Consider the following 24,650-nt stretch of genomic DNA (forward strand, 5'->3'; position numbering starts at 1 on the left):
GCACAGACTCAAGGGGCTGAACGGCCTACTTCCAAATTGAGATTTGACTGGAAAGACGGCGAATTTGAATTCTGTTTCAGCGCGCCTAGTCCGAGTTGGCTGTCCAAGGGTTACTGATTATATAATGTTTTAAGATTTGCATTAGTGCCTGAAGCCATGCAGCTGAACAAGTTACAAACAAACAAACAAGAAAGGTTAGTGAGTGAGCGGCAGGATGAATTAACGAAGAATTAGCAGGCCACACCCTATCAGACAGCAGTGTTGATGGAACAAGTGACTGTATCTTTGTTTAAACTTTTCTTGATGAAGTTTATTTTCATCAGAACTTGCTCCTCCTTGAAACACAAGTGAACCTGTTGGACAGGTTTCCCCCCCCCCCCCCCCTCCTCCCCACCCCCCCTCTCCGCATCAGTCTTTCTCAACAACTTTTCGAGCCAAGAAGTCATTTTAACAGAAGTCCGGGGAGAACGGCCAGACTGTGGATCGTAGCGGCCTCAGAACTTCAACCAGGTAAGCAGTGCTCACCTTTAATCCAACTGTGCATTGTTAATGCTGCTCTGATTACTAAATGTAGCTGAGGTCAGCGTTTTGTCCTCAGCCCTGTGCTTGGGACGTTAAGGGTGTGGTGTGCTGGATCACACAGTGTTGTTAAACTGTACATTCACAGGCTTTCTGGATTCTGCAGCGGAAATCAATAGGAATATTACATTTGTTATTCTACCCTCGTACGCAGTCCATTCGGCCCAAACTATCCCTGCTGGCATTTGCCCTTCACTCAAGCCTCCAACTGCGGGAAGAATTTAAACAAAAGGGGGGGTGATGCAGGGTTTTGGGTGCTGGGTGTGGTCGGTGGGATGTAGGTCTGGTCTATGGTCACTCCAAGACCCACAATCTATCATTGAGAAAGACCTCTCTGGCCATCTCGCCCAGCAAACACTCTTCATCTCAGCCCCTCCATGTGGGACCAAGTGGCTCACAGACTGCCATTTAAATGAAGAGTGTGAAGGAAAGAAATGCAGATGCTGGTTTTATGCAGGTCTTTAAAATGATGAGAGGGATAGACAGAGTTGATGTGGACAGGCTTTTCCCTTTGAGAGTAGGGAAGATTCAAACAAGAGGACATGACTTCAGAATTAAGGGACAGAAGTTTAGGGGTAATATGAGGGGGAACTTCTTTACGCAGAGAGTGGTAGCGGTGTGGAATGAGCTTCCAGTGGAAGTGGTGGAGGCAGGTTCATTGGTATCATTTAAAAATAAATTGGATAGGCATATGGATGAGAAGGGAATGGAGGGTTATGGTATGAGTGCAGGCAGGTGGGACTAAGGGGAAAAAAATTTGTTCGGCACGGACTTGTAGGGCCGAGATGGCCTGTTTCCGTGCTGTAATTGTTATATGGTTATATCGAAGATAGACACCAAATGCTCAGTGGGACAAGGCAGCTTCTCTAGAGAGAAGGAATGGGTGACGTCTGATGAGAAGAAGAGCCTCGACCCCAAACATCACCCATTCCTTCTCCAGTTAAATGAAGAAGTTGTTTCTGAAACGCCTGGCAACTTTCGGAGAACCCCTTGCCTGCCTCCAACACTAGTCCCACCTGCCTGCGTTTGGCCCATATCACTCCAAACCTGTCCTATCCATGTCCCTGTCTAACTGCTTCTTAAACATTGGGATAGTCCCAGCCTCAGCTACCTCCTCTGTGTGAGATGTGAGATGCAGTCACAAGGAGAACATGCAAACTCCACACAGACAGCATCCAAGGCCAGGATCAGACCTGTGTCTCTGGTGCGGTGAGGTGTTGAGGCCCAATGTGCCGCCCACAGTCTGTTCTATTCTTTAATATGAGCCATTACATATTCACCATCAGAACCTTCAATGCAGCCGTAGTCAGCTCACACCTTGTACCTTCATGGCTCCGTTTTAGTTTAGTTTGGTTTAGAGATACAGCGCGGAAACAGGCCCTTCGGCCCACCGAGTCCGTGCTGCCCAGCGATCCCCGCACACTAACACTGTCCTACACACACCACTTACACCAAGCCAGTTGCCCTAAAAAACCTGCACATCTTTGGACAGTGGGAGGAAACCGGAGCGCCCGGAGAAAACCCACGCAGGTCACGGGGAGAAAACGTGCAAACTCCGTACAGACAGCACCCATAGTCGGGTTCGAACCCGGGTCTCCGGCACTGTAAGGCCGTGCCACCTTTGTGGTAAGGTAATGCTACCTTTGTTTGTTTCAATTGTTACAAAAGATTAAAAATAAGAGAGCATATTTGCAAGGGGAAATCGGCAGATCACATTACACAGAGGAAACAAATGAGATAAAGGAGCAAATGAGATATGGAGGCAAGGTCTGTTTGACCATAAGCCAAGTGTGGTTGAAGCAAGACCTGATACAGGTTTTACATAACATCCCTTCATCAGGGTGGAATAGGGCTGCTGCCTCACAAGGCGTAGAGGTATGTAGGTTCATTGGCTTGGAAAAATTGTCCCTAGTATGTGTAGGGGAATTAAGGGACAGAAGTTTAGGGGTAACATGAGGGGGAACTTCTTTACTCAGAGAGTGGTAGCGGTGTGGAATGAGCTTCCAGTGGAAGTGGTGGAGGCAGGTTCATTGGTATCATTTAAAAATAAATTGGATAGGCATATGGATGAGAAGGGAATGGAGGGTTATGGTATGAGTGCAGGCAGGTGGGACTAAGGGGAAAAAAGTTGTTCGGCACGGACTTGTAGGGCCAAGATGGCCTGTTTCCGTGCTGTAATTGTTATATGGTTGTATGGTGTAGGATAGCGGGGATCGCTGGTCGGCGCGGACCCGGTGGGCCGAAGGGCCTGTTTCCGCGCTGCATCTCTAAACTAAACTCCGCTGACCAGTCCAGTCCTGACCTCGGGTGCTGTCTGTGTGGAGCTTGCATGTTCTCCCTGTGACCACCTCAGTTTCCCTCAGGTACTCCAGCTCCCTCCCACATTCCAAGGGGGTGCATGACGTGGGGTTAATTGGCTGATGGGGTTAAAATAGGATTTTATTTCAATGCTGTCCAGCTCTAGTTTTCAATTCTATTATTCTAGCAACATATCACAGTTTTAGTTTGTGGCCCTGTTAACCTGAGCCCCAACCTTTAGTAACTCAGCGGGACAGGCAGCATCTCTGGAGAAAAGGCAAACGTGACGTTTTGGGTTGAGACCCAAAATGTCACCATTCCTTCTCTCCAGAGATGCTGCCTGTCCCGCTGAGTTAATCCAGCACTTTGTATCTTTCTTCGATTCTAACCAGCATCTGCAGTTCCTCCTTATGCATCCCGTGATGTATTTGTACTCAAAAGACCCCTTTGTGCCTCTATCCCAATTATACCCTCTGGTTAACGTAACCTGCCTATTTTACATTCTAAATATGCTTCCTATTTTGTAATTGTGTGACAATCTGTACAGCAAAACCTTTGTGGAAATAAAGTGAAAGCTGGTGTCGGAAACTACAATGAAGGTTTTGACAGTAAATAAATAATAGCCCGTATTTAAGGAATCGATTGTATGGTTAGTAACAAATATTTATCCCTATCAGCCACACATACACAAGAACTTGTTTAATTTCCATTATTTACCTAAATCAGATTTTTTTTCAACGATGCTTTTGTTTTTAGTTCCTTGTTGACTTTTCTACCATTTCCTTATTTCCCATTGGAATTTCTCCTGTGATAGACACAAGGTGCTGGAGTAACTCGGCATCTCTGGAGAGAAGGAATGGGTGACGTTTCGGTTCAGTCTGAAGAAGGGTCTTGACCCAAAACGTCACCCATTCCTTCTCTCCGGAGATGCTGGACTCTGAATTTCTCCCAGTCCTCTGGTAGGCTGCTTTTTCTGGCTAATTTGTACGCTTCATCTTTTGTTTTGATACTATCCCTGATTTCCCTTGTTATCCACGGATGCACTACCTTCCCTGATTTATTCTTTTGCCAAACTGGGATGAACAATTGTTGTAGTTCATCCATGCAGTCTTTAAATGCCTTCCATTGCATATCCACCGTCAACCCTTTAAGAATTAATTGCCAGTCTATCTTGGCCAATTCACATCCCATACCCTCAAAATTACCTTTCTTTGAGTTCAGAACCCTTGTTTCTGAATTAACAATGTCACTCTCCATCCTAATGAAGAACTCAACCATATTATGGTCACTCTTGCCCAAGGGGCCACGCACAACGCGACTGCTAACTAACCCTTCCTCATTACACAATACCCATTTCTGTTGGTGGGTTACAAAATTCGAAATTGTTCAAAGCATGAAGAATGTCTCTCTCATTTCCTCTTGAGACACTGATGCCGAATTTTAGAATTTATTTCCGGGAGCTTTGGGTGGGTGTGTATCTCCGCGGACAGAGAGGTTAAGGGTCTAACTAACGTACATCAGGATGAACAAGGACAAGTATTAGGATGGCCACGGTGGCACAGCGGTAGAGTTGCTGCCTTACAGATTCAGATTCAGATTCAGATTCAATTTTAATTGTCATTGTCAGTGTACAGTACAGAGACAACGAAATGCATTTAGCATCTCCCTGGAAGAGCGACATAGCAAATGATTTGAATAAATAATAATAAGTGTCCGGGGGGGGGGGGGGGGGGTGGTGATTGGCAGTCACCGAGGTACGTTGTTGAGTAGAGTGACAGCCGCCGGAAAGAAGCTGTTCCTCGACCTGCTGGTTCGGCAACGGAGAGACCTGTAGCGCCTCCCGGATGGTAGGAGGGTAAACAGTCCATGGTAGGGGTGAGAGCAGTCCTTGGCGATGCTGAGCGCCCTCTGCAGACAGCGCTTGCTTTGGACAGACTCAATGGAGGGGAGCGAGGAACCGGTGATGCGTTGGGCAATTTTCACCACCCTCTGCAATGCCTTCCGGTCGGAGACAGAGCAGTTGCCATACCATACTGTGATGCAGTTGGTAAGGATGCTCTCGATGGTGCAGCGGTAGAAGTTCACCAGGATCTGAGGAGACAGATGGACCTTCTTCAGTCTCCTCAGGAAGAAGAGACGCTGATGAGCCTTCTTGATCAGAGTAGATGTATTGTGGGTCCAAGAGAGGTCATCGGAGATGTTGACTCCCAGGAACCTGAAGCTAGAAACACGTTCCACCTCCGTCCCGTTAATGTGGATGGGGGTGTGCGTGCCGCCTCTGGACTTCCTGAAGTCTACAATGAGCTCCTTGTTACAATGCTCACAGCACCAGAGACCCGGGTTCGATCCCGACTACGGGTGCTGTCTCTACAGTGTTTGTACGTTTGTAAGTAGGCATGCAGGTGCAGCAGGCAGTGAAGAAGGCGAATGGTATGTTAGCATTCATAGCAAAAGGATTTGAGTATAGGAGTAGGGAGGTTCTACTGCAGTTGTACAGGGTCTTGGTGAGACCACACCTGGAGTATTGCGTGCAGTTTTGATCTCCTAATCTGAGGAAAGACATTCTTGCCATAGAGAGAGTACAGAGAAGGTTCACCAGACTGATTCCTGGGATGTCAGGACTTTCATATGAAGAAAGACTGGATAGACTCGGCTTGTACTCGCTAGAATTTAGAAGATTGAGGGGGGACCTTATAGAAACTTACAAAATTCTTAAGGGGTTGGACAGGCTAGATGCAGGAAGATTGTTCCCGATGTTGGGGAAGTCCAGAACAAGGGGTCACAGTTTAAGGATAAAGGGGAAATCTTTTAGGACCGAGATGAGGAAAACATTTTGCACACAGAGAGCGGTGACTCTCTGGAATTCTCTGCCACAGGAGGTAGTTGAGGCCACAGTTCATTGGCTATATTTAAGAGGGAGTTAGATGTGGCCCTTGTGGCTAAAGGGATCAGGGGGTATGGAGAGAAGGCAGGTACAGGATACCGAGTTGGATGATCAACCATGATCATATTGAATGGCGGTGCAGGCTCGAAGGGCCGAATGGCCTCTACTCCTGCACCTATTGTCTATGTTTCTATGTTTCTATGTTCTCCCCGTGACCATGTGAGTTTTTCTCCGAGATCTTCGGTTTCCTCCCACACTCCAGAGTGTAGTTTAATTGACTTGGTGTATGTGTAAATTGTCCCCAGTGTGTGTAGGGTAGTCGGCTTGGACTTGGTGGGCCGAAGGGCCTGTTTCCATGCTGTATCACTATTTTAAAATAAAATTGGCAAGATCACTAAGAGATGTTGCTGCTACTGGTTCCGATTTAAAACCCTATGATGGGGATGAATAATGGGAGCTCGGGATAAGTGGCACCAACAGGTCCTTGTCAAATTACTTTGTCATGAGTCTGCTCTCAAAGTGATCCAGTTCATTGACTGGGCTTTGCTCAGTGAAGGACTGAGATGAGGAAAAACTTCTTCACCCAGAGAGTTGTGAATCTGTTGGATTCTCTGCCACAGAAGGCAGTGGAGGCCGATTCACTGGATGTTTTCAAGAGAAAGTTAGATTTAGCTCTTGGGGCTAACGGAATCAAGGGATATGGGGGGAGAAAACAGGAACGGGGTACTGATTGTGGATGATCAGCCATGATAACCATATAACCATATAACAATTACAGCACGGAAACAGGCCATCTCGACCCTTCTAGTCCGTGCCGAACACATAATCTCCCCTAGTCCCATATACCTGCGCTCAGACCATAACCCTCCATTCCCTTCCCATCCATATAACTATCCAATTTATTTTTAAATGATAAAAACGAACCTGCCTCCACCACCTTCACTGGAAGCTCATTCCACACAGCTACCACTCTCTGAGTAAAGAAGTTCCCCCTCATGTTACCCCTAAACTTCAGTCCCTTAATTCTCAAGTCATGTCCCCTTGTTTGAATCTTCCCTACTCTCAGCGGGAAAAGCTTTTCCACGTCAACTCTGTCTATCCCTCTCATCATTTAAAAACCTCTATCAAGTCCCCCCTTAACCTTCTGCGCTCCAAAGAATAAAGCCCTAACTTGTTCAACCTTTCTCTGTAACTTAGTTGCTGAAACCCAGGCAACATGATCATATTGAACGGCGATGCTGGCTCGAAGGGCCGAATAGCCTCTACTCCTGCACCTATGTTTCTATGTTTCTGTGGTAAGATCAGGACTCGCACCAAAATGAGGAACGTCTTGTGAAGAATTTTCTCATCAGATTGGAAGAAGATTCTTGTCTGTCCATTCCCTCCTGGAGATGCTGCCTGACCTGCTGAGTTCCTCCAGCACTTTGTGTCTTTTCTCTCTGGTGAGGTTTGGGGCGTGGACGAATATTTGTCACTTTCTCATGATGTGGTTGGGATGAGAGAGGCATTGATGTGAATTTGGTTCCATGGCAGGTCCGAGCTGAAAGGGAAGAGTAACCCATGGTGCTGCGCAGAGGAAGAATGGATATCCTCCTTGTCCTGGCTGGGATTGTCCTCATCACTCACCCCATTGAGGCACAGAATTGTACAACAGAAGGTCTACAGTTCCAGGATCTGCCCCAGCATAACTTCAGCAGGCTGGATGGTGATGCTGGTTCACTCCAGCCCTTGTACAACATGGTCAACCTGTACCTGGATGCTGTACAACCCAATGGCTTACCAACAGGTGAGACTTGACCCAATCCGAAATTCATTTAGCCTGCGTTGAGGAAATTGTAGGAAGGAACTGCAAAGACAACAATGCTGGAGGAACTCAACGGGTGAGGTAGCATCTATGGAGAGAAGAAATAGGTGATGTTTCGGTTCCTGAATGGTATGGTATGTTAGCATTCATAGCAAAAGGATTTGAGTATAGGAGCAGGGAGGTTCTACTGCAGTTGTACAGGGACTTGGTGAGACCACACCTGGAGTATTGCGTACAGTTTTGGTCTCCTAATCTGAGGAAAGACATTCTTGCCATAGAGGGAGTACAGAGAAGGTTCACCAGAGTGATTCCTGGGATGTCAGGACTTTCATATGAAGAAAGACTGGATAGACTCGGCTTGTACTCACTAGAATTCAGAAGATTGAGGGGGGGCGGTCTTATAAAAACTTACAAAATTCTTAAGGGGTTGGACAGGCTAGATGCAGGAAGATTATTCCGGATGTTGGGGAAGTCCAGAAGAAGGGGTCACAGTTTAAGGATAAGGGGGAAATCTTTTAGGACTGAGATGAGGAAAACATTTTTCACACAGAGAGTGGTGAATCTCTGGAATTCTCTGCCACAGGAGGTAGTTGAGGCACAGTTCATTGGCTATATTTAAGTGGGTGTTAGATGTGGCTCTTGTGGCTAAAGGGATCAGGGGGTATGGAGAGAAGGCAGGTACAGGATACTGAGTTGGATGATCAGCCATGATCATATTGAATGACGGTGCAGGCTCGAAGGGCTGAATGGCCTCTACTCCTGCACCTATTTTCTATGTTTCTATGTCTATGTTTCTATGCTGCCTCACCCGCTGAGTTCCTCCAGCATTTTGTCCACCTACGATTTTTCCAGCATCTGCAGATCATTCTTAAACAAAACAACGGAGGAACTTCAGATGCTGGTTGCGAAATATGTTTGGGCTGGTGGTATGAACATTGAGTTCTCTATTATAATAATAATAATAATAATAATAATAATAATAACTTTATTTATAAAGCGCTTTTAGACAACATCAGTTACCACAAAGTGCTGTACATGGAAAGTCAACAAAAAGTTATTACAAACTACTAAAACCATTAAGACGACAGGACTATAAAAACAGTAAAAATTAAAAGACATTAAAAGCACTAAAACAGGAACAAAGTCTAACTTCAAGTAGCCCTGACATTCCCTCTCTCTCCACCCCTCCCCCACCCAAGTCACACCAGCTTCTCGTTCTCACCCAGCAAACAACTAACAATGGCCTGTTCCCTATCTCGTCTTTACTTTTTTGCATATCTTTTATTAATTGTTCTTTCTCTCTCCACATCACCGTCTATATCCCTCGTTCCCCTTATCCCGAATCCCCAGTGTGAGGAAGGGTGCAGGCAGGAAACTCCAGGTGGTTTAATGACAGCTGGGCGTGGGGCCGGCTGATGAAGCAACTTGTCTGTTCATGTCACCGAGTTCTTGTGTTGTGATTCACCAACACCTTCAACTTGACTGTTTGGTTCTTAGTTTAATATTTGTTACCCCATCACAAATCTATTGTGTAAGAAGGAATTGCAGATGCTGGTTTAAACCGAAGATAGAAACATAGAAATTAGGTGCAGGAGTAGAGGCCATTGGCCCTTCGAGCCTGCACCGCCATTCAATATGATCATGGCTGATCATCCAACTCAGTATCCCGTACCTGCCTTCTCTCCATACCCCCTGATCCCACAAGGGCCACATCTAACTCCCTCTTAAATATAGCCAATGAACTGTGTGGCCTCAACTACCTTCTGTGGCAGAGAATTCCACAGATTCACCACTCTCTGTGTGAAAAATGTTTTCCTCATCTCGGTCCTAAATGATTTCCCCCTTATCCTTAAACTGTGACCCCTTGTTCTGGACTTCCCCAACATCGGGAACAATCTTCCTGCATCTAGCCTGTCCAACCCCTTAAGAATTTTGTAAGTTTCTATAAGATCCCCGCTCAATCTTCTAAATTTTAGCGAGTACAAGCCGAGTCTAGATCTGGATAGACGCAAAAAGCAGGTAAACTCAGCAGGACAAGCAGCATCTCTGGAGAGAAGGAGTGGGTGACGTTTCGGGTCGAGACCCTTCTATATCACTTACCCGGTTGATATAGACGATATATAGACATTAGCAATAGTCGAGAGTGTTTTGTTGCCATATGTCCTGGGTGGGACAATGAAATTCTTACTTGCTGCATCACAACAGAATATGTGAATATGTAATAATGGGGGAAGAGAATAAAAAAAATAACAATGAATAACAAATATAGTCCAGTAATAATATAGTGATATATGCAGAGAATAGGAGCCTTGTTCCTCCTGCAATTCATTTATTTTTACACGCCTACCTGTCACCTGACAACCTCTGGTATTCTGCAGTTGCATCAAAACTTAAAACAGCTCAGTATAAAAACAAACAAGCCAGGCACGTTCTCAATAACTTGTTTAATTAATCCACAATCATCTCTTTCATACGAGAGGTGACGATGATGCTATAATTGTCTTTGTTTTGGTACACAGACAGACAAAAGATTCACTACACAGGTGCTGACAAAGTCACACAAAGTACCCACCCCTTCATAGAAACATAGAAACATAGAAATTAGGTGCAGGAGTAGGCCATTCGGCCCTTCGAGCCTGCACCGCCATTCAATATGATCATGGCTGATCATCCAACTCAGTATCCTGTACCTGCCTTCTCTCCATACCCCCTGATCCCCTTAGCCACATGGGCCACATCTAACTCCCTCTTAAATATAGCCAATGAACTGGCCTCAACTACCCTCTGTGGCAGAGAGTTCCAGAGATTCACCACTCTCTGCGTGAAAAAAGTTCTTCTCATCTCGGTTTTAAAGGATTTCCCCTTTATCCTTAAGCTGTGACCCCTTGTCCTGGACTTCCCCAACATCGGGAACAATCTTCCTGCATCTAGCCTGTCCAACCCCTTAAGAATTTTGTAAGTTTCTGTAAGATCCCCTCTCAATCTCCTAAATTCTAGAGAGTATAAACCAAGTCTATCCAGTCTTTCAGTTTCATCCTGCCCTGCACTGAGTCCCTCTTCTTTCTCAGTGCCCCCCTCCCCCAAGCAGGGTACCCCCATGTTAACTGGTCAACATCTGGCACAGCACTTTAGTTTAATTTAGTTCAGAGATCCAGCATGGATTCAGGCCCTTCAGCCCACCCACCACATCGACCAGCGATCACCAAAACACTGCTTCTATCCCACTCACCACGGACAATGTACAGCAGCCATTTAAACTACAAACCAGTACATCTTTGGAATGTGGGAGGAAACCGGAGCACCTGGAGGAAACCCACGCAGTCACAGGGAGACTCCGTAAGACTCCGTACAGACAGCATCCCCTAGTCAGGATCGAACCCGGGTCGCTGGCTCAACAGCTCTACCCGCTGCACCACCGTGCCTGTGACAGGTGGCCTCTCATGTTGCTATTGGGAGAGTTGGGTCCATCAGAACCATTTAACAGTTTCTACACATCCATCCAAACGTCTCCTGCCTGGTCTGAAGTAGGGTCCCGACCCTAAACATCACCTGTCCATTCCCTCCACAGATGCTGCCTGACCCACTGGGTTCCTCTAGGACATTGTATTTTGCTTCAGAATCTGTTCAGCGACTGTTGAAGTTGTCACATGTCACCTGTACATTGTTTTGTTTTGTTTCCAGATATTATTCAGACGGCAGTGAACAATCCGAACTTCATCAGTGAGAATGTCCCCGCGGTGAGAATTCTACACCTTCTGTACGGGACTGTACTGACTCACCACACTAGAGGGCCAGGTTCAATCCTGACCTCCAGTGCTGTCTGTGTGGAGTTTGCATGTTTTCCCCCTGTGACTGGGGAGAAACACTTTTTCTCACAGAGGGTGGTGAGTCTGTGGAATTCCCTGCCTCAGAGGGCGGTGGAGGCAGGTTCTCTGGATGCTTTCAAGAGAGAGATAGATAGGGCTCTTAAAGATAGCGGAGTCCCGGGATATGGGGAGAAGGCAGGAACGGGGTACTGATTGGGGATGATCAGCCATGATCACATTGAATGGCGGTGCTGGCTCGAAGGGCCGAATGGCCTACTCCTGCACCTATTGTCTACTGTCTACTGTCTGTGTGGGTTTCCTCCGGGTGCTCCGGTTTCCTCCCACATCCCAAAGACGTGCAGGTTTGTTAGTTAATCGGCCCCTGTGTAAATTGCCCCTAGCTAGTGTGTAGGGAATGGATGAGGAAGTGGGATAAGAGAGAACTCGTGGAGAGGGGTGATTTGGACTCGATGGGCTGAAGGGCCTGTTTCTGTGCTGTGTGTGTGACCTATCTAATCACTACAGGTTGTGCGCTATCAGGCGGGGTACCTGGTCAGCTTCATCATCGGGGTGCTGTTCTTCATCTGCATGCCCCTGGTGGGCTTGATCTTCTGCTGTTGTCGCTTGTGTGGGAAATGTGGAGGGGAGGTGAAGGAGCGGAAAAAGTCGACAGATTGTCACCGTACCATTCTGGCCATCTTCCTGCTCATGACCACCATCATCATACTGTGAGTCCCTCCTGAGCTGGGGTTGGGGAGGGGGGAGGGTGGGTCTCTGGCTGGCTAATGGTTAACGTATGATAAGCGTTGGGCCTGGACTCGCTGGAGTTTAGAAGAATTAGGGGGGGGACTACATTGAAACGTACGAAACAGTGAAAGGCTTGGACAGAGTGGATGTGGAGAGGATGTTTCCATTAGTGGGAGAGTCTAGGAACAGAGGTCTCAGCCTCAGATTAAAAGGACTTTCATTTAGGAATGAGATGAGGAGGAATTTCTTTAGTCTGAGGGTGGTGAATCTGTGGAATTCATTGCCACAGACGGCTGTGGAGGCCAAGTCTGGGTATTTTTAAGGCGGAGATAGATAGATAGATAGATAGATAGATAGATAGATAGATAGATAGATAGATAGATAGATAGATAGATAGATAGATAGATAGATAGATAGATAGATAGATAGATAGATAGATAGATAGATAGATAGATAGATATGATGATGATGATGATGATGATAATAATAATAATAAACTCAAGGTCCAGACAAGGGACAACGTTACGTTACATTGCATATTAAAAACAGCAAGTACATATAAAATATAGATTCTTGATTAGTGCGGGTGTCAGGGGTTATGGGGAGAAGGCAGGACAGGGTGTGTGACCTCTGTCAGTGTGCACTAAGTGTATTCAGAGAATAGTGAGTGTGTGTGAGTGTGACCAGTGTGTGCGGAGACCTATTTAGAGCAGGGTGTGTGTGTGACTGTGTGTATACAGGGGGGGTGAATACAGGGAGGGTGGAGAGAGGGGGGGCAGGGGGTGATAGTGGGGGGGGCAGGGGGGGTGGGTCTGGGTGTATACAGGGAGGGGGAGGAGAGCGGGGGGGTGTTGGAGAGAGAGGGGGGGGGCATACAGGGAGGGGGGTGTAGACAGGGAGGGGGGTGTAGAGCAGGGGGGGTGGAGAGGGGGGGGGGCATGCTGGGTGTATACAGGGAGGGGGGGCAGCGGGGGGTGGATGAGGGGGGGGTGGAGGGGGGGTATGCTGATCTGGATGTATGCAGGGAGGGGGTGAAGAGCAGGGGGGGGGAGGGGGGGTTGTGGTGCTGGGTGTGAGTGGACCACTGTGTTTCGGGGTGGTTGGTAACTCTTGCTGATTGGTGTCCAGGGCTGGAGTTGCCTGTGCGTTTACTGCCAACCAAAGGGTGACAGAGGCCATGGAGCCGAGCCTCGCTGCCTTCAGGGAGATGCTGACCGATGTCCACACTTACATCACCAACATCCTTGGGGTAAGGTCCATGAATGAACTCAACCACCAACAATGGCAATCTGTGCAGACACGGACATGTTTATTCCCACACTCAGCTGCAGCTTCCATCCAAACAAACGTCATTACGTCATCAGGACGTCCCTTCAACAAGGAGATGAGGAGGAATTTCTTTCGTCAGAGAGTGGTGAATCTGTGGAAGAGAGTCTAGGCCCAGAGGGCACAGCCTCAGAATTAAAGGATGTTCCTTTAGGAAGGAGATGAGGAGGAATTTCTTTAGTCAGTCTGAAGGGTTTTGGCCCGAAACGTTGCCTATTTCCTTCACTCCATAGATGCTGCTGCACCCGCTGAGTTTCTCCAGCACTTTTGTCTATCGAGGAATTTCTTTAGTCAGAGGGTGGTGAATCTGTGGGATTCTTTGCCACAGACAGCTGTGGAGGCCACAAGTCAGTGGATATTTTTAAGGCAGAGATAGATAGATTCTTGATTAGTATGGGTGTCAGGGGTTATGGGGAGAAGGCAGGAGAATGGGGTTAGGATAGATCAGCCATGATTAAATGGCAGAGTAGACTTGATGGGCCGAATGGCCTAATTCTACTACCATTCCTTATGACCTTAATTGGGTTATCCTGACTACGGGCACTGTCTGTACGGAGTTGGCACGTTCTCCCCGTGACCTGCGTGGGTTTTCTCCGAGATCTTCGGTTTCCTCCCACACTCCAAAGACGTGCAGGTTTGTAGGTTAATTGGCTTGGTGTAAGTGTAAATTGTCCCCAGTGTGTGTAGGATAGTGTTAGTGTGCGGGGATCGCTGGTCGGCACGGACTCGATGGGCTGAAGGGCCTGTTTCTGCGCTGTATCTCTAAACTAAACTAAACTGCCCACGTCCGATAATCAGACAACGAACAACAACCTCTGCTCAATATTTCGTTAACTGGTCATTTTTCTTATAATTTTAGGCCCCGACCAAACTTCTTGCACAGTTTTCATTGCCAAAGGACAAAGTGTTCTCAGATCTTGACCGTAAGTATAAGATAAGTTAATACCTACACAATCTACTTGTATGTTAGAAGGAGCGGACACTGGTTTGAACTGAAGATAGACACAAAAAGCTGGAGTAACTCCGCTGGACAGGCAGCATCCATGGAGAGAGGAATGGGTGACGTTCCGGATCATTGTGTTTAGAAGTTGCTCTTCAAACTAAAATCCATCAGGATAATGTGGGGAAGGTTTCTCCACAAACGTTTCAGGAACTCTGGAGACTGAAGAAGGGTCTCGACCCGAAACGTCACCCATTCCTTCTCTCCCGAGACGCTGCCTGTCCCGCTGAGTTACTCCAGAACTTTGTGTCTAACTTCTGCTTACCTGAATCCACCTTTCACCGGCTAGGCTTTGGCTTGCATCCCCCTCTCTTCCAGCTTTCTCCCCTCCCCCCCCCCCCCCCCCCCCCCCCCCCCCTCCCCTTCCACAATCAACCTGAAGAATCGTCCCAAATCGAAACGTCACCTATCCATGTTCTCCACAGATGCTGCCTGACCCGCTGAGATACTCCAGCACTCTGTGAAACGTCACCTATCCATGTTCTCCACAGATGCTGCCTGACCCGCTGAGTTATACTGCAGCAGCTCTATGGAGCTAAGGAAATAGGCAACGTTTCGGGCCGAAATCCTTCTGGAAATAGGCAACGTTTTGGGTCGAAACCCGGAAGGGTTTCGGCCCGAAACGTTGCCTATTTCCTTAGCTCCATAGATGCTGCTGCACCCGCTGAAACTCCAGGTTTCTGTGAAACGTCACCTATTTCCATGTTCTCCACAGATGCTGCCTGACCCGCTGAGTTACTCCAGCACTCTGTGAAACGTCACCTATCCATGTTCTCCACAGATGCTGCCTGACCCGCTGAGTTACTCCAGCACTCTGTGAAACGTCACCTATCCATGTTCTCCACAGATGCTGCCTGACCCGCTGAGTTACTCCAGCACTCTGTGCTGTGTCATTCAAGATTCCACTACACGCAGTTCCTTGTGTCTATTCACTAATTGATGACGGTAGCTGGGACTATAAACACTCAGCAGGTCGGGCAGCATCTGCGCGAAGAGAATTACAGTTAATGCTTGTATATCCACAGATGCAGCCTGACCCGCTGTGTGATTCAGGTTCTGTGCTACGACATTGAAAGGGAGCTGCGTTCATGCCTCACTTTACCCTTGTCTTTTCCAGGTGTAAACAGGACCCTTGGTGTAATGGTCAGAGATGCCCTGTGGCCGATAGTTGGCCCCGTGCTGGCCATGGCATCTGCACGGATACCAGGTAAGGGCTCAACATTCACCTCTCCATCGGTGCAGTGCCGGGTTCCATCCCGACTACGGGCGCTGTCTGTACGGAGTTTGCACGTTCTCCCCGTGGCCTGCCTGGGTTTTCTCCGAGATCTTCCGTTTCCTCCCACACCCCAAAGACGTACAGGTTCGTAAGTTAATTGGCTTGGTGTAAGTGTGTAAATTGTCCCCAGTGTGTGTGTGTAGGATAGTGTTAGTGTGCGGGGATCGCTGGTCGGCACGGACTCGATGGGCTGAAGGGCCTGTTTCCGAGCTGTATCTCTAAACTAAACTAAAGAAGGATAGCACTCAGCTGAAGAAAGTGCAGGGAAGATTTACGAGGATGTTACCAGGACCTGAGGGACTGAGCTACAGGGAGAGGTTGGGCAGGCTGGGACTCTATTCCTTGGAGCGCAGGATGTGGGATGATCTTACAGAGGTATAGGGAGAAGACAAGGATTTATTAGGAACGTGAGGAGCAACGTTTTGGCTGACAGGGTGGGTGGACCAAACTGCCAGAGAAGGGATTGTGGCAGGAATTTAAAACAGCATTTAAAAGATATTTGAACCAGTAGATGAATAGGAAATGGAACGAATGGGGGAAAATGTGAGCAGCTTTGATGGGACATCTTAGTTTAGAGATACAGCATGGAAACATGCCCCTTTGTCCCACCTAGTCTGCTCTGACCAGCGATCCACCTACACTAACACTATCCTACACAAGCCGATAAACCTGCACGTCCTTGAAATGCAGGGGGAAACCGGAGCACTCGGAGAAAACCCACGCAGGTCACACGGAGAACGTGCAAACGCCACACGGACAGGATCGAGCGTGGCTCTCTGGCGCAGCGATGCAGCAGTTGTACCCGCTGCGCCACCGTGCCGCCCCGCGTTCTGACACTATCTCCCGTTAACCCCCACGTTGTGCCTCTCTCCCCTCCAGACGTCGACACTGTGAAGACCCACCTGCTGGACATCAATGCTGCCAAAGGCTCTCTGGCACAGCTGTCAGCTCAGCTGAGCTCGGCAAAGGCCGATATCGTCTCCACGCTGAATGACCAAAACTGTGTGGGCTGTCGCTCTGCTTTGGGACAAGCCAATAGACTGCAGACTGACTTCACCTTCAACCTGGTATGTATGGCAGGATACACCACCACTCTGTGCCTCGAGGGGTTACCTTCCCATGCCTAAACAAAAATACCATTAGTACATCGACAATAACATAAAACGCACAGATTTATATAAAAATATAAAATAAAAAATGAAAAATGTAGAGTGTAAAGGGACAAAAAGCGAATACACTGATGTCTAATACAGAGTTCCATATATACTAGGGTAGACAAAATTGCTGGAGAAACTCAGCGGGTGCAGCAGCATCTATGGAGTGAAGGAAATAGGCGACGTTTCGGGGCCGAAACCCTTCTTCAGACTGATGGGGGGTGGGAGGGGAGGAGGAAGAGCCCGAGGGCAGGGGGATGGGAGGAGGAGCTCGAGGGTTAAGGAAGGGGAGGAGACAGCAAGGGCTAGCAAAACTGGGAGAATTCAACGTTCATGCCATCAGGACGCAAGCAGCCCAGGCGGAATATGAGGTGCTGTTCCTCCAATTTCCGGTGTTGCTCACTCTGGCAATGGAGGAGACCCAGGACAGGGAGGTCGGATTGGGAATGGGAGGGGGAGTTGAAGTGCTGAGCCACCGGGAGGTCAGGTTGGTTATTGCGGACTGTGAGCGGAGGTGTTCGGCGAAACGATCGCCCAACCTCCGCTTAGTCTCCCCTTAGTCCATATATACTATGTGTTTAAGAAGGAACTGTGCAGATGCTGGAAAATCGAAGGTAGACGAAAATGCTGGAGAAACTCAGCGGGTGAGGCAGCATCTATGGAGCGAAGGAAATAGGCAACGTTTCGGGCAGAGACACTTCTTCAGACTGAAGGAAATAGGCAACGTTTCGGGCCGAAACCCGGAAGGGTTTCGGCCCAAAACGTTGCCTATTTCCTTCGCTCCATAGATGCTGCTGCACCCGCTGAGTTTCTCCAGCACTTTTGTCTACCTTGTTAGATGCTTCCCTGCTCTGTAAAGAACAAGTCACAGGAGGTTGGGGCAACTTTTCCACACAGAGGGTGGTAGGGATATGGAACCAGCTGCCAGAGGAGGTAGTTGAGGCAACTTATAAAACACATTTGGCCCGGTACATGTACAGGACAGATTCATAGAAACATAGAAACATAGATAACAGGTGCAGGAGTTGGCTATTCAGCCCCAAAGCCAGCACCGCCATTCAATGTGATCATGGCTGATCATCCCGTTCCTGCCTTCTCCCCCATATCCCTTGATTCTGTCAGCCCTAAGCCCTATCTCTAACTCTCTCTTGAATACATCAGAGGGATATGGGCCAAATGCAGGCAGGTGGGGCTAGCATAGATCAAGCATCCATGTAGGCATGGGTGGGTTGGGCTGAAGGGCCTGTTTCCGTGCTGTGTGACTAACCTCCACTTCACCTTGGATCTGTTTATCCCAGCTGCTCCGTGACTGTGTCGAAACAATCGCTGGGTAGCAGTTCCCACACAACAGGCACCCGCATTGGAACATTTTATCACCTTTTAGTTTCATTTCATTTAGTTTAATTTAGAGATACAGCGCGGAAACAGGCCCTTCGGCCCACCGAGTCCACACCGACTAGCGATCCCCAGGCAGCATCTGTGGAGGACAACCTTTCGGGTTTCGGCCCAAAACGTTGCCTATTTCCTTCGCTCCATAGATGCTGCTGCACCTTAACTCAGCAGATATTCACAGGCGATTGGGTTGTCGGGAGGACCTTTACTTAAAGATAGACACAGAGTGCTGGAGTAACTCAGCGGGTCAGGCAGCATCTGTGGAGAACATGGATAGGTGACGTTTCACAGAGTGCTGGAGTAACTGGAGAACATGGATAGGTGATGTTTCACAGAGTGCTGGAGTAACTCAGCATGTGCAGCAGCATCTATGGAGCTAAGGAAATAGGTAACGTTTCGGGCCGAAACCCTTCCGGGTTTCGGCCCGAAACGTTGCCTATTTCCAGAAGGATTTCAGCCCGAAACGTTGCCTATTTCCTTAGCTCCATAGATGCTGCTGCACCATAACTCAGCGGGTCAGGCAGCATCTGTGGAGAACATGGATAGGTGACGTTTTGATTTGGGACGATTCTTCAGGTTGATTGTGGAAGGGGGGGGGGTTGAGGGGGGGGTTGGGGGGGGGGGGGGGGGGGGGAGAGAAAGCTGGAAGAGAGGTGGATGCAAGCCAAAGCCTAGCCAGTGATAGGTGGATACAGGTAAGCAGAAGTTAGACACAAAGTTCTGGAGTAACTCAGCGGGACAGGCAGCGTCTCGGGAGAGAAGGAATGGGTGACGTTTCGGGTCGAGACCCTTCTTCAGTCTCCAGAGTTCCTGAAACGTTTGTGGAGAAACCTTCCCCACATTATCCTGATGGATTTTAGTTTGAAGAGCAACTTCTAAACACAATGATCCGGAACATCACCCATTCTTCTCTCCATGGATGCTGCCTGTCCAGCGGAGTTACTCCAGCTTTTTGTGTCTATCTTCAGTTCAAACCAGTGTCCGCTCCTTCTAACATACAAGTAGATTGTGTAGGTATTAACTCATCTTATACTTACGGTCAAGATCTGAGAACACTTTGTCCTTTGGCAATGAAAACTGTGCAAGAAGTTTGGTCGGGGCCTAAAATTATAAGAAAAATGACCAGTTAACGAAATATTGAGCAGAGGTTGTTGTTCGTTGTCTGATTATCGGACGTGGGCAGTTTAGTTTAGTTTAGAGATACAGCGCAGAAACAGGCCCTTCAGCCCATCGAGTCCGCGCCGACCAGCGATCCCCGCACGCTAACACTATCCTACACACACTGGGGACAATTTACACTTACACCAAGCCAATTTACCTACAAACCTGCACGTCTTTGGAGTGTGGGAGGAAACCGAAGATCTTGGAGAAAACCCACGCAGGTCACGGGGAGAACGTGCAAACTCCGTACAGACAGCATAGTGTAAATGGACGGGGATCGCCAGTTGGTGCCGGCTCGGTGGGCCGAAGGGCTTGTTTCCTCACTGTATCTCTAAACTAAAAACTACTCCACCAGTAACCTGTCTCCAATCTCTTTAGCCTCCAGATGTCCAAGTGGCGTTCGACAAAGCCATGAGTATCTCCACAGCCTCGCTGACCAACTCTGTGCAACAGGTAACCAATATGTAATGTCCACTAGTTCACTGTATTGTCCAAGAGTCCAGCCCTTGGCCAGGATAAAATCCATGCCTTGTCTTCCCCCCAGGCCAATCAAACCTTTATCGACATTCCTCGGAGGGTGACGAGTCAAACCTCGCAGATATTCACAGGTGATTGGGTTGGCGGGAGAGCCTTTACTTAAAGATAGGCACAGAGTGCTGGAGTAATGTGTATAAATGTGGATAAATGTGAGGTTATCCATTTTGGTGGCAAAAATGGGAAAGCAGATTATTATCTAAATGGTGGCCGATTGGGAAAGGGGGAGATGCAGCGAGACCTGGGTGTCATGGTACACCAGTCATTGAAGGTAGGCATGCAGGTGCAGCAGGCAGTAAAGAAAGCGAATGGTATGTTGGCTTTCATAGCAAGAGGATTTGAGTATAGGAGCAGGGAGGTTCTACTGCAGTTGTACAGGGTCTTGGTGAGACCACACCTGGAGTATTGCGTACAGTTTTGGTCTCCAAATCTGAGGAAGGACATTCTTGCCATAGAGGGAGTGCAGAGAAGGTTCACCAGACTGATTCCTGGGATGTCAGGACTGTCTTATGAAGAAAGACTGGATAGACTTGGTTTATACTCTCTAGAATTTAGGAGATTGAGAGGGGATCTTATAGAAACTTACAAAATTCTTAAGGGGTTGGACAGGCTAGATGCAGGAAGATTGTTCCCGATGTTGGGGAAGTCCAGGACAAGGGGTCACAGCTTAAGGATAAGGGGGAAATCCTTTAGAACCGAGATGAGGAGAACTTTTTTCACATAGAGAGTGGTGAATCTCTGGAACTCTCTGCCACAGAGGGTAGTTGAGGCCAGTTCATTGGCTATATTTAAGAGGGAGTTAGAGGTGGCCCTTGTGGCTAAGGGGATCAGGGGGTATGGAGAGAAGGCAGGTACGGGATACTGAGTTGGATGATCAGCCATGATCATATTGAATGGCGGTGCAGGCTCGAAGGGCTGAATGGCCTACTCCGGCACCTAATTTCTATGTTTCTATGTTTCTATGTAACTCAGTGGGTCAGGCAGCATCTGTGGAGAACATGGATAGGTGATGTTTCACAGAGTGCTGGAGTAACTCAGCGGGTGCAGCAGCATCTATGGAGCTAAGGAAATAGGCAACGTTTCGGGCCGAAACCCTTCCGGGTTTCGGCCCGAAACGTTGCCTATTTCCAGAAGGTTTGGCCCGAAACGTTGCCTATTTCCTTAGCTCCATAGATGCTGCTGCACCATAACTCAGCGGGTCAGGCAGCATCTATGGAGAACATGGTTAGGTGACGTTTCACAGAGTACTGGAGTAACTCAGCGGGTGCAGCAGCATCTGTGGAGAACATGGATAGGTGACGTTTCACAGAGTGCTGGAGTAACTCAGCGGGTCAGGCCAAGGCCCTTCTACAGATTGACTGCAGTGGGGGGGAGGGGAGGAGGACCAAGCCTGGGGAGTGAGAGGTGGATAGAGGTGAGGGGGAGGGACTTGATGGCCACACGGTTGGACAAAGGCCAGCGATAAAAAGGTGAAAGGTGTGAGGGAGGTGGTGTGAATAGTGAAGCCAGAGGAGGGAATATGGGGGGGGGAGGGGGGAAGGAGGAGGAGGAGGGAGAGGAGGAGGAAATGGGGTGGAGGGGGGGGGAGGGGAAGGGAAGAGGGTAAGTGGGGGGAGAGGAGGGGGGAGGGGGGGGTGGAGGAGAAGAGAGGATGTGGGGGAAGGGAAGAGGGGGGAGGAGGAGAGGAGGGGGGAAGGGGAGGGGGGAAGTAGGGGGAAGGGGGGGAGGTGAAGAACTTTTATTGTTGGTTACCAGGACAAGGGGTCACAGCTTAAGGATAAGGGGGAAATCCTTTAAAACCGAGATGAGAAGAACTTTTTTCACGCAGAGAGTGGTGAATCTCTGGAAATCTCTGCCACAGAGGGTAGTTGAGGCCACAGTTCATTGGCTATTTAAGTGGGAGTTAGATGTGGCCCTTGTGGCTAAAGGGATCAGGGGGTATGGAGAGAAGGCAGGTACAGGATACTGAGTTGGATGATCAGCCATGATCATATTGAATGGCGGTGCAGGCTCGAAGGGCCGAATGGCCTCTACTCCTGCACCTAATTTCTATGTTTCTATGTTTCTATGTTAGTGTGAATCATTGCTTTGAAGAGGAAGTCCTGGTGCATTGATGCCACTGTGTTTTGCCGGCTGCCTTGTTTACTTGCGTAAACCTGTTCTTGTGGTTTCCACAGATGTCAAACAAGTTATAAATGACATTGAAAGAAACCTGAACTCCAACCTGAAGTTCCAATTTCCAGCTGCCCTTCAGGAGGTGGACACCTTTGCTAACTCCCCACAGGTAGCGGAAGCCTCCGCTCAGGTGAAGCAATACGATTACTACAGGTACGTCAACATGGAAGCGATGGTTCTCCGGAGATTTCCCCCCCCCCACTCCTCCTTCAGTGATGTGTTTGACTTCCGACACAAAAGGGTCGGACAGACTTGGATAGTTTTCTCTGGATCGCTGGAGGATGAGGAGAGGATTGTTTAAGAAGGAACTGCAGATGCTGGAAAATCGAAGGTAGACAAAAAATGCAGGAGTAACTCAGCGGGTGCAGCTGCATCTATGGAGCGAAGGAAATAGGCAACGTTTCGGGCCGAAACCCTTCTGGAAATAGGCAACGTTTAGGGCCGAAATCCTTCTGGAAATAGGCAACGTTTTGGGCCGAAATCCTTCTGGTAATAGGCAACGTTTCGGGCCGAAATCCTTCTGGAAATAGGCAACGTTTCGGGCTGAAATCCTTCTGGAAATAGGCAACGTTTCGGGCTGAAATCCTTCTGGAAATAGGCAACGTTTCGGGCTGAAATCCTTCTGGAAATAGGCAACGTTTCGGGCTGAAATCCTTCTGGAAATAGGCAACGTTTCGGGCCGAAACCCTTCCGGGTTTCGGCCCAAAACGTTGCCTATTTCCTTCGGTCTGAAGAAGGGTTTCGGCCCGAAATGCCACCTATTTCCTCTGCTCCATAGATGCTGCTGCACCCGCTGAGTTTCTCCAGCACTTTTGTCCACCTTCGATTTTCCAGCATCTGCAGTTCCTTCTTAAACACATAGTATATTTTGTATTGAATTCTGTCTTTACTTTGTGTACCAGTCATGTCTCTACTATTTATTTCATTCCACTTACATGTTTTTCCTCTACTTGCTAAATTTTTGTAAGGTGTCCTTGAGACTCTTGAAAGGCGCCAAATAATTAAATGTGTTATTTTTATATGGAACTCTGTAATTGACATCAGTGCTTTTGCTTTTGGTCCCTTTACACTCCCCATTTATTTAATTTTATTTTACATTTTTAATATAAATCTGTGCCTTTTATGTAATTAAGTGACTAAGCCCTTCCTATTTTAAATGGTATTTTTGTTTCACAATACACAATACAATTTATTTGTCACTTGAACCTCATAGAGGCTCAAATGAAATGTTGTTTCTGCAGTCATACATACAAGAAAAATAGACCCAAGACACAACACAATTTACACAGACATCCATCACAGCGCATCTCCTCCTCGCAATGATGGAAGGCAAAAAAACTTCTCTCTCCCCTGCACTCCCCATTCCCGTCCCGATGTCAGTCAAAGCCCCAGGCGGGCGATGGCAATTCGACCTGTGTTTTGGATGAAAAGCACTTTGGGTTCAATTTAATTGCATGAAAATTGTTAGACAACTACAGTTATTGTTAATCTTACAATGCTGAGACCTATATTCTGTTTCTTCCTCTTTGCTCTGCCTATTGTTCTTGAGTTTCACTTCATTATAACTAGTTATAGTATCCTATTGCGTACAGTTTTGGTCTGTATTGCGTACAGTTTCGGTCTCCAAATCTGAGGAAGGACATTATTGCCATAGAGGGAGTGCAGAGAAGGTTCACCAGACTGATTCCTGGGATGCCAGGACTGTCTTATGAAGAAAGACTGGATAGACTCGGTTTGTACTCTCTAGAATTTAGGAGATTGAGGGGGGATCTTATAGAAACTTACAAAATTCTTAAGGGGTTGGACAGGCTAGATGCAGGAAGATTGTTCCCGATGTTGGGGAAGTCCAGGACAAGGGGTCACAGCTTAAGGATAAGGGGGGAAATCTTTTAGGACCGAGATGAGAAGAACTTTTTTCACACAGAGAGTGGTGAATCTGTGGAATTCTCTGCCACAGAGGGTAGTTGAGGCCACTTCATTGGCTATATTTAAGAGGGAGTTAGATGTGGCCCTTGTGGCTAAGGGGATCAGGGGGTATGGAGAGAAGGCAGGTACGGGATACTGAGTTGGATGATCAGCCATGATCATATTGAATGGCGGTGCAGGCTCGAAGGGCCGAATGGCCTACTCCTGCACCTAATTTCTATGTTTCTATGTTTGCACGCCATACAAAATAAAACGGTTCCTTGTACAATAGACAATATGTGCAGGAGTAGAGGCCATTCAGCCCTTCAAGCCAGCACCGCCATTCAATGTGATCATGGCTGATCATCCACAATCAGTACCCCATTCCTGCCTTCTCCCCATATCCCCTGACTCCGCTATCTTTAAGAGCCCTCTCTCTTGAAAGCATCCAGAGAACCTGCCTCCACCGCCTACTGAGGCAGAGAATTCCACAGACTCACCACTCTCTGTGTGAAAAAAACTGTCCTCATCTCCATTTTCAATGAACTATCCCTTATTCTTAAACTGTGGCCGCTGGTTCTGTACTCCCCCAACATTGGGAATAATAAA

At 47.9% G+C, this 24,650-nt stretch overlaps 1 protein-coding gene across 1 annotated transcript in view; it reads left to right on the forward strand.

Annotated features, from left to right (window-relative positions):
• Nucleotides 1-379: 379 nt before the first annotated feature.
• LOC129713295 (prominin-2-like) overlaps nt 380-24,650 on the forward strand; it is a 46,649-nt gene continuing 22,378 nt past the window's right edge. Inside the window, exons 1-11 of the mRNA XM_055662247.1 lie at nt 380-510; nt 7,295-7,547; nt 11,247-11,302; nt 11,897-12,099; nt 13,247-13,367; nt 14,304-14,367; nt 15,562-15,651; nt 16,600-16,787; nt 19,806-19,880; nt 19,972-20,035; nt 22,139-22,289. Of these exons, the coding sequence (XP_055518222.1) occupies nt 7,322-7,547; nt 11,247-11,302; nt 11,897-12,099; nt 13,247-13,367; nt 14,304-14,367; nt 15,562-15,651; nt 16,600-16,787; nt 19,806-19,880; nt 19,972-20,035; nt 22,139-22,289 (1,238 nt within the window). The 5' untranslated portion in view covers nt 380-510; nt 7,295-7,321. The remainder of the gene's footprint in view (nt 511-7,294; nt 7,548-11,246; nt 11,303-11,896; nt 12,100-13,246; nt 13,368-14,303; nt 14,368-15,561; nt 15,652-16,599; nt 16,788-19,805; nt 19,881-19,971; nt 20,036-22,138; nt 22,290-24,650) is intronic.

This window comes from Leucoraja erinacea, chromosome 35 (assembly GCF_028641065.1).
Source record: "Leucoraja erinacea ecotype New England chromosome 35, Leri_hhj_1, whole genome shotgun sequence".
Classification (NCBI taxonomy): domain Eukaryota; kingdom Metazoa; phylum Chordata; class Chondrichthyes; order Rajiformes; family Rajidae; genus Leucoraja; species Leucoraja erinaceus.